This window comes from Sorex fumeus, unplaced genomic scaffold (assembly GCF_029834395.1).
Source record: "Sorex fumeus unplaced genomic scaffold, SorFum_2.1 ptg000047l, whole genome shotgun sequence".
Lineage (NCBI taxonomy): Eukaryota > Metazoa > Chordata > Mammalia > Eulipotyphla > Soricidae > Sorex > Sorex fumeus.
The window spans coordinates 4597460-4607258 of record NW_026606104.1 but is presented as its reverse complement, the minus strand read 5'-3'; the positions used below and the strand labels follow the sequence as shown (position 1 = coordinate 4607258).

The window sequence follows — 9799 nt, the reverse complement described above, 5'->3', positions numbered from 1 at the left end:
CTGAACACATCTGTGATTTCTGCCCATTACAAAGCCACAAGCACCTTCTGCTAGTGAGGCATCTTGTCTAGGTACATGAAAGAAGGTTCAACCTCAGGGACAGGCAAGTGAAAAATCAAGACGTGACTTTTTTCTTAACTAGGTTCACACCCCACTACAATCCACAGACTCCCGTCCAGAGCGTCCCTTAGGAATCGGGGGGGGGGGGGGGGGGAGGGGGAGCAAAGGAGCAAAGGTGTCCCTGGCACCCTCTGCCACTCCTTCCGCCTTTCCCCCATCTTGGGAGAGACTATCACAACCCAAACCACCTAAAAGTGAAAAGGGTGTCCGGAGGTGGCTTGGGCCCCGGAATCCCTGCCCAGGCCAGCCTGTGACCTGTGGGTTAAAGAAGGTTGCCGGCCCCTGGAAATCACACACACTCGGTTATTTTTATCTTCCGTTTATTTTTTTAGACTAAGAGCAGAGTATGAAAGTCACAGCCAAAGCACTTGAAAAAGGCCCAGGAGGACGGGCGGGGCCACGTGGGTGGGGCCAGGGCCTGGCCTGGGGTCCCGGCTGGGGACTGGGGGGGAGGGGCGTCGTTGTCTCACGGTCTCCAAAAGTGTCTGTGCGTTGCATAGGTCCTGTCTTCACAGAAGACAAAAGAGGGGCCAGCGGGTCCCCCAGAGGGGGGCCTAGCCTGGTGGGGAGGGGTCTGAAGCTGGGTGGGGAAGTCGGACTGTCAGGGGCGGGGCGGAGGAGGAGGGATTCTGTCTGTCTGTACATTATATATAGAGAGATATAGAGTCTGTACATGCCTGCCTGGCGCCCAGTGCCCACCCCTTGTCACCCTTATCCACTGCCCACCCCTCAGGGGGGTCTACTTGTAAACGTGGGTTCAGTCCAAACCACAACCCTGGGGGTGTGAGTGGGGGGAGGAGGACGTGCTTATTGCTGTAAACCGGGGGAGGGGGCTGCGGTCGGGCCACCCCCTCGCCCATCTAGTCCCCTCCCCAGCTCTGCCCCTTTAGAGTGATGGGGTGCCTCGCACACTTGTCCATGCCCAGCTCCCGGGCACATGGGTCTCCTGGCGGGACGGGGTCAGAGGAAGGTACCGGGGGCCAGGGAGACCTGAGCACTGCCCTTTACGCCCTGTGTTTGGTACCAGACATTCCCAGAGCCACAAGGCCACCTGGGACCAAGACTGTCCCTGTGCTTGGTCCGTGGCTGAGCCCTACAGGGGGGAGAGGGCGGGGGAGCACAGATGTGTGGTGCAGACCCCACTTCCAGTCATCGGTGGAGGGGTCCAGGCCCCGCGGTCAGGGAGGGTTCCATGGAGAGGCCCTACCCCATCTCTCCCCGGCGAGGGGGCAGAGCTAGGAGGCCAAGAGCGTCATAAGGAAGAAGGCGATGCCCACCGCCAGGGGCAAATGTTCCCGCTTGGGGCTGGTCCCGCTGATGCTCTTCTCCAGCTTGGGCACCTGGGGGTTTTCTCCCTCAAAGTCTTCTGTGGACAAATGAAGAAACAGACTGGTGAGGGCTGGACCGCGTGCCAGAGCGGGGCAGGCAAGGCAGCGGAGGAAAGCAGCGGTGGAGCAGGGTGGGAGTGGGGGGGGGGGAGTGGCCACCCACGGGAGTCGGGGAGATCCGTGGTCCCAGGGAAGACATGCGAGGTGAGCAGGCACCGGGGAGGGGGCTGCGGTTCCAGCAGTGGCCACCAGAGGGCGCTGCGCAGACTCACCCAGCACGTTGATCTTCACATTGGGGCCCATGGTGAACTGGGGGAGAGTGGGGACCGGCTTCTCCCCGGAGTGCGATGCTGCGGGGTGGGGTGCGGGTGGGGAGAGAGGAGGGGAGAGTCAGGGCCGGGATCCCCTCCCTCCTGCTATAGCTGGGGAGCCAGTCCCCCTCACCTGTGCCCTCCGCCCCCATCCCCAGGAAGCCAGGGGCAGGCCCAAAGCGGGGGGAGGAGGGGGAGCCAAGGAGGGGCGCGCAGCTGGCAGGGGCCGGTACTCACTGGAGGCGCAGCAGACGAACACTTTCATCCTCAGACACTTCCAGTGCAGGTTGTGGGTGGGCGTGGCTGGGGAGAAGACGGGGCTGAGTCTTCCCAACTTTCTCCCAACTTCCACCCCGCGCCCTCGGAAACTCGCCAGCGCACCTTTGCAAAACCCCACCCCCACCCCCGACGCATTTGCTCCCATCGGGAGGCCCCTGACCTGGCCCCCTTCCGCTCTCTGGACAGTGGCCGCGCCGGCTTCGCGCGGGGCCGACAGGCCCCTTTGATGCCACCCCTCTTAGGAGCTCCACTGGGGGCCCTCTCCCGAGAACGCAACTTTTGCCCCAACGCCCTTCTCTGAGCCCGGAGTCCGAGGCCTCAGGCTCGGAGGGCAGGGGGGCTGCAGACCAGACCCCACCCCCGAGCTGCTGTAGTGCGGGCAGTAAATATCCAGGCCCCACTCACAGATGTAGTAGTACTCGTGGCCGGCGTGGAACTCGTAGCCCAGCGAGAAGGCGCTGTAGCGCTGGAACTTCTCCGAGAACTTGATGGGGCTGTGGGGGGCGTGCGGTCGGTTGCATTCCCAGCGCTTGAAGCCTTGGCTGGCGTTGCAGGTGCGGTAGCCGGCGCGGCTGACCATGTACAGCACGTACTGCTCCGCCCCGCCGCCGGGGCCCGGGCCCGCCCCGGGGCCCACCCCCGAGCTGTTGTAGTGCGGGCAGTAAATATCCAGGTAGTCGTTCACGTTCACCTGCACCGTGTAGCCCTCTCGCCGCAGGCTGCGATGGGAGAGCGGGGGACGAGCGACGGGGGGGGGGGGGGGGGGGGGGAGGAAGCGGATCAGAGACGAGAAACCCCAGAGCCAGGCGCTTCCCGCCCCCGCTCCGCAGCCCTCCCCCCCTCCCAGGGTCCTCGGAGCCTCCTGGGTCTCGGTCCCCCGGGGCCTCCCCGGGGCCCTAGCGCCGCCACAGCCGCGCGCGCCTCCCCGGCTCGCGCCTTCTCCCGGCGGCCGGCAGAGGGCAGCAGCGGCGCGGGGAGCTCGGCGGCCTCCGAAGGAAAAGAGGCGGAGGATCAGGGTGGAGGAAAGCGGGGAACGTGCGCTTCGGTTACCACAGAAACGGCGCAGGCCCCTGCGACTCCCAGACCCGGGCCCGGATTTCCTCCGTCCATTCCCCAGAAGCCCGAGGCGGGGAGGCGGGGTGGAAGGCTGGCGAGAGCGGGGTGAGGCTGGGAGGTCTCCCTGCACGCCCCCCAGGTCAGGCGCCGGGACCTGCCCGCACACACGCGTGCACCGAGGCTTCATGCACACACATGCACAAGTTCCGCGGCACACACACACAAATATGTCCACCGCCCACACGCAGGCGGCGCGCGCAGCGCTCGGCGGGATGCGTGCAGGACTCGCGTGCAAGTGGGGGTTGGTCCCAGGGAGCGCGAGCTGCCTCCCGGCCCGCGCGCGCGCACGGGTCTCCAGGGTCCCAGTGTGCCCCGGACCCCCATCCCGAGGCCACTGGCACTCAGGTCCCCGAGGGGAGGGGCTCGAAACCAAGGCTCCCTGGCACCAGGCCAAGCTGTCGCGACTCTCCGCACCTCCCTCCGCTACCTGGGCACCCCAACCCGGAGGCAGAGCGGTGGGCACCGGGCCTAGACAAGATGGCTGGACCTGCGCGCCCCACATCCTGCTCTGGGCCCAGCCGAGGCGGGGATTCCAGGAATCCCCACCTGCCTGGCCAGTCCGCATCCGCATCCGAGTGGGGGTCGTCACAGCCTCTGGGCGCTGTCAGGGGGCCGGGGGAAACTCAAAGGCTGGGCCGGGCGTCCCTCACTTCCGGGGGGCGGCGCAGAGGTAGGTGAGTCAAGCGGTGGGCGCAGGACGGTGTGGGGGAACCTGGCAAGATGTCAGACCACTGGGGTCCCCCATTCCTGGGAACTCCCTGAGGGGAGGGACTGGCTCCTGGGTCGCCAGGCACCTCCGGCTTCCACAAACAGTAATTAGATCCATTAGGGAAAGAGGCTTGGCGACTCTGTGCAGGGTGGGGCCTGGGGTCTCTCCCCCTCCCGCAGCCCCCTCCCCGGGGACTCCCCTCCAAGCTGATGCGCACGGGCAGGCGTGGGGCGCCGGTGCGAGCGGCCACCCCAGAACGGGGACCGCCTCTGAATCATCATCGGGACGCCAGCGGCCCCACTTGTTTCCCACGGGAGCGATGGGTCACCGGGCGCCGCCCGGGCCCTGGCGCTCAGGTGGGCAGGAGTCTCGGCCTGGGGCACCGGGAGCGGGAAAACGAGTTCCACTGGCTCCAAGCCGCCTCCCCGCGTTTTTTGGCCTCCTCATCCCCAAGCCCAATGTGGGCTGGTGATCCTCCCCTACAGGCGAGGGGAGGGGGCGACGTGGAGCAGCCTCACATCCAACACTGGGGCCTCAGTCCTCGAGCACAGCCGCACCCGGTGTCCAGCCCACTCCCCAGGGGCGCCTCCCTGGGGCGCTACCCACTCACTCCTCCCGTCCTCACACCCCATTCCAGCAGGGATTAAGCCCGAGTCGGGGCTCTTCCTACCCGCGCCTCCGTTTCCTTTAGGAGGTGGGGGACTCGCTTCCAGGAAGGTGACAGGGTGACCCCAGTGAGAGATGCCGGCTCTTACTGATCCCGGGGACTGGTGGCAGTGACAGCCCCCGAACGCCCGCCCTCCCCCTCCCCACCAGGCTAGGCGCGGGGGAGAAGGGCCCCCTGGTGGAGTGGCTCTACCCACAGCGGAAGATGGGGCGGAGGGGGGGCGCAAGGGCCAGGTGCCAGGCATCTGCGGCCACAGCTCCCGAGAGAGCGGAGGTGTCGGCCTGGCTGGGGCACTTTAATTGAATCTGTCATGCTCCCAGCCCAGGTAGTGGAGAGGGCGGGGCCGCGGCTGGGGCGCAGCAGGGACCCGCCTCCCCCGCCCCACCCCCCCAGTCCGGAGCCACACCCCCACGGGCCGGGCCCCTTCACATGCTGCCCACTCTCCTTCAGCACCGGATCCCCGAGGTGGCGGGCGCTCGCTGGAAGGCGCGCACCGACCCGCGCCACTTAGAGCGGGTGCCCCCTCACCTTCTGATCTCGGCTCTCGAAGCTCTCAAGCCCCCGGAGTGATTCCCGACCCCAGTCTTTCACGCCTGCAGTGCCCCGCCTGCCCGAGGAGCCGGAGGGGGCTGGTGGGTGGGAGGCGGGGGAGCGGGGAAGGAGCAAAGCTCTCCCCCAGGGGCAATTAGGGGCATGTAAACAGGGTGTCTAACTAGATCTGGGAGCTGGGGAGGGCTCCCGAGGGAGCCTAAACTTGTAAGATCCCCGCCCCCGACCCGAGACGCCGGGGTGCGGAGCTAAGGAGGTGAGAGGTGGGGAGAGGGGTCCCACTGGGCCGCGGTCCCAGTCCCCGGCTTTGAGCCCCGACACTGGAGTTGGTCGCCCGAGCCAGCGAGGCCGCGCCACGTGTGCGCAGCGTGGGGTCTGCGCACCCAGGACGGGGGCGGCGGGTTGGGGGGGCACCTCTCGGGAAGGCGTGTGCACGCCGACACCCCCGCAGCCCCGCGGGCACCCTCCGCGCCCCGCCACCCCGGGCCCGCGTCGGGTGGGGGAGATTCCTCACGCCCCACCTCCGCGCCCCTCCTCCTTGCGACAGCGGCGGCAGCGAAGGTTTATTGATCTGCAGCGGCGGAGACGAGCGAGAGACCCGCCGAAAGCGAGACACACACCCAGAGGGGGGATGCGGGGGTGGGCCGGTTCTCGAGACGGGCAAAGGAGTGGGACCCAGCGGCAGACTGTAGGGTGGGAGGGTGTCCCGACGCCAGAGAGGACGAGAGGAGAGCAGAGCCACGGAGCCCTGGACACCGATCCAGAGGCGCACGAGCAGCAGGCGCGGAGACGCAGAGGGGAGAAGAGGGGCAGAGGTGGGGTGCAGGTCAGACTGGCGACAAGGCGAAACAGTAAGACCGACCCAGAGGGGACGTAGTAGAGCCTCAATAAGCATCTGCCGAATGAATGGATGAACGTGTGAATGAAGAGCCACGGAAACCGTGCAGAGACGCAGAGACCGGGAGGGAGACAGCTGAGCCCCAGGCTTCTGGAGACAGGGGCGACCCCAACACCCTCGCACAGCTCTGCAAAGAAAGAAAGCTCCCACCTGGGGCACACACTTGCTCCCGGGTCGGTCCTCACCCCAACCCCGCCCAGCAACCCCCAATTCAGCTCCGACTCAAGGGACCCCTCGACCTCACCCTCTCCAGCGCCTCTCCTGTAGTTGTCCCCCCGCCCCCGTCCCCAGCTTTCAGATCAGGCTGAGAACAGGTCTCGCGCCGAGTCTCCGGGCCTAAACGAAGGAACCAGTGGGGGGCAGGTATGTCAAAGGGGGCAGTCGCACGTGTCCCATCAGTGCCCTCCCACGTGACCCCAGGAGGCGGGGTCGCAAGACCCTCTCCACGTGACCCAAGGGGCAAAGACCCTCGGCACGTGACTGGGGGCCGGTGGGAGCCGGGAGGCCAGCTCACGTGACCGGGAGGAGGGGGCGCGGGAGCCTGTGGCTCGGCGGGGCCCCGCCCCCAGCTCCCCGGCCCTCTCCATTCCCGGCTCCGGAGCACGTCGCTCTCACGATTTATGGGGCCGCGGCTGCCGCAGTGAGGGAGCCGGGGAGCCCGGGCGCAGCGGCAACAAAGGCCGAGGAAGCGAGGTGGGGGCGGCGGCGGCCTCCCGTCCCGGGGCGCACCCCCTCACACCTCCGCTGGCCCAGACCTGCGGGGGCGCAAGGAGGACGCACCCGAGGCGCCCGGCCCCCGGGCTCCCGCACCTCCTTCCCCAAGCTTTCACCTGCGCCCAGGTGTGTGCGGGGGAGGGGAACCCGATCCACAGCACACCCCCTCACCCAAGGCCATTCCCGCATCACCTGGCTTCCCCTGGGAACGCCGGGGTGCCCCGAGGGCGGGGGTTGGGGGGACCCAGGGCCCCTCACCTGCTGGCGTTCCACTCCCCGCCAGACTCCAGCGGGGCGGGGGGCGGACGTGTGAGTCTGGGGGAGGGGGACGAGCTTGATGGAGCTGGCGAGGCAGCCCCCGTCGCCCCCCGGAGTTCTCCCGAGTCCCGCTCCGGGGGGGAGGGGCCGTCTCCCCACCCCCGAGGTTTCCATGGGAAGAGAGAGGGGGGCGTCGTTGGCTCATCCCCACCCCCCGTCTGACACTCCGGGTGCGAGCAGGGAGAGACGGGGGTGGGGGGGAGGCGCGGAGCCCCAAACAACAAAGAGCGGAGCGGCGAGCGGCAGCCCCTCCCCCGGGAGGTTGGGGGTCGCGGCCGCCGGCCCTCCGGGCCCCCTCCCCTGGGGCCTCGCCACGGACTCCCGAGTCGCCCTCCGAGGTGGGGAGCCCGAGGCGACGCCGCCGCCGCCGCCAGGGCAGGTGTGACAGTGACCCCCGCGTCCCTGGGGATCTCCCCGGCGAGCGCGCGCACAGACACACAGACACACAGACGCACGGAGGCGGCCGGGGGAAGCACGCCGCGGCTCGGCGGGAGGAGAGGACAAGGGCAGCGGGGACCGGGCGCGGGAGGAGCCGGCCTGCAGCCGGGACCGCACGGCCCCGCCGACACCCGCCCAGCCCGCCGCGGCGCCGCCGGCACCCGGCCCCGGCGGCCGGCCACGCGGCGGCCACCGCAGCCCCCTCCCCGACCCGCCGCCCTCGCCCCCCCAGACGGTCGCCGACGCAGACACACAAGTCACACACTCAGACACACGCCCGCTGACAGCGCGCACGCCCGCTCACACGGCGCCCGCCGCCGGCACCCCCGCCCCGCGCCCTCCGATCGGTGCCCCAGCTCGGCCGCTGCGCCCACTCGGGGCAGCGACCCCCGAGCCTCGGCTCGCAGGAGGCGCCGGGTCGGATTTCCCGTTCGGCCGTGGACCCCACTTTGGAGAACAGGAGACTTGCCCAGAATCCCTGGAAACCCTCAGGGCCGAAAACAGGTCATGCCTGGGCCCCCCAAGTGCGGCGGCCTAGCCCCGTCTCACGGTACTCGGAAGCCCCAGTCTGGCGACGGGGGGGAAGGTGGGGGGAGTGGGGGTACGCTATTCCAGCGGCGGATGTGGAGGAAAGCCAAGGTGGGGTGGGGTGTCCCCGAGCTGCCTCCTCCGCACGGCCCAAGCCCTCCTTACTCTACCTCCACGGCCCCTGCCAGACGGCCCCCCGAGTTTCACAGACGCCCACGGCCCGGGTCCCCCCTCTCCCTCGCCTCCCCGCCCCCAGCCGCGCTCCCCCAGGACTCCCAGCCCCCGACTCACTGCTGGTTGGAGCTATTCCAGTACACCGCATGTCGGTTCCCCAGCGCCCCCCCGGGCCCCTGGGCCAGCAGCGGCAGCAGCGGAACGGGCACGAGCAGCAGCAGCAGCAGCAGCGGAGCCGCCGCCATCCCCGGAGCCGCCGCCGCCGCCGCCCCCCGACTGAGCCCCGCGCTCCCGGCTTCTAGCGTCCCAGCTCCCCGCCGCCGCCGCCGCCGCCGGCCCCCAGCCGTAGGCCACGCCCCCGGCCCTCCCTCCGCCCTCCCGGGCGCGCCCCCGAAGCCCCGCCCCGGGCGCGCTCCCGCCAGGCCCCGCCTCGCTCGGCGGCGCGTGGGAGGTGGGGGGCGCGCGCCTTGTTTCCCCCCCACACACACGCACATCCCGAGGAACAGGCGGAGCGTTCCTCGCCTGCCTCGCCCTGCCCTTCTAGGTTTAATTTGCTCTCTCGAGTCCTGGGCCTCCTGCACCCCAGGTTTGGAGTTCCCTGGAGATGACTCTGAGAAGCCCAGCCCAGCTCTCCGTGTAGGTGGGCACCCTCCTCTCCGGGTTGGCGTGAAGGAGTCTGGCACTCAAGGGGGGGTCCCCGAGATCCCCTAAGTAGAACTGGAGCCCCCTCATTTCTGAACGTCCGGCCTCTTGTTCCCTTCCTCTTGGGTAGATGGGTTCTGAGGTGGGGGCAGGGGCCAGCACACAGTGGACTTGACAGCATCGAGAACAATCCTACCCCAGAGCCTGCTACTGGTTTGGGTTTTTTTTGCTTGTTTGTTTGTTTGTGGGCCATACCTGGCAGTGCTCAGGGCTTACTACTGGTTCTGAGTTCAAGGATCACTCCTGAAGGACTTCTGGGCACCCCGATGGTGCTGGGCAGCAGACCAGGGTCAGCCTTATAGCACTGTACAAGGCAAGTGCCTTACCTGCTGTTCTTTCTCTCCAGCTCCACTGTTTGTTGCTGGGTTTTTTTGTTTGTTTGTTTTGTTTTGGGTTTTGTTTTTTTGTGGGTTTTTTTTTTGAGGCTTTCAAGAATGTCAGGTGAAGATTTCTTGGCAGGGGCCCAGGGAGACTGACAGGCTTTGGGGGACACATACGCTTGGGTGGGCCTCCACTCCAGGGCAGTCAGTGGGCTCTCCAACTATCCTCATGCCTGCTATCCCAGACAGAGAGCAGAGTGCAGAGGGCAGGGTGTAAGCCACTCTTGTTCCAGCTCTCAACACAGCCATCATGCCCTCAGTGACACAGAACCCAACATGACACAGACCTATTCAGGAGCTGAGGTGCACACACCCAGAGGCACAGGTCGGGGGGATGCACTGGCTGCCAGACACACACACACACACACACACACATACACACACAGTGAGACACCCACACTGGGGGTGCCCACCTCTCACCTGGCTCACTCTAAGTGTGGCCAGGACAGGGCTAGAGCAATAGGCCACTGGGTAAGGCTCTTGCCTTACATGCAGCCAACCCCAGGCACCACATAAGATCCCCAGAGCCCCATCAGAAGTGATCCCTGAGCACCACTGGGTGTGGTCC

General features: G+C 67.6%; 1 protein-coding gene across 1 annotated transcript; it reads right to left on the bottom strand.

Annotated features, from left to right (window-relative positions):
* Positions 1-358: 358 nt before the first annotated feature.
* EFNA3 (ephrin A3) lies at positions 359-8501 on the bottom strand. The gene is made up of 5 exons (XM_056123797.1): positions 8267-8501; positions 2444-2757; positions 1997-2062; positions 1721-1798; positions 359-1486 (listed from the first exon to the last, which is right to left on the bottom strand). Exons 1-5 carry the CDS (start codon positions 8392-8394, stop codon positions 1356-1358), a joined length of 717 nt encoding a protein of 238 aa, XP_055979772.1. The 5' UTR covers positions 8395-8501; the 3' UTR covers positions 359-1355.
* Positions 8502-9799: the final 1298 nt, after the last annotated feature.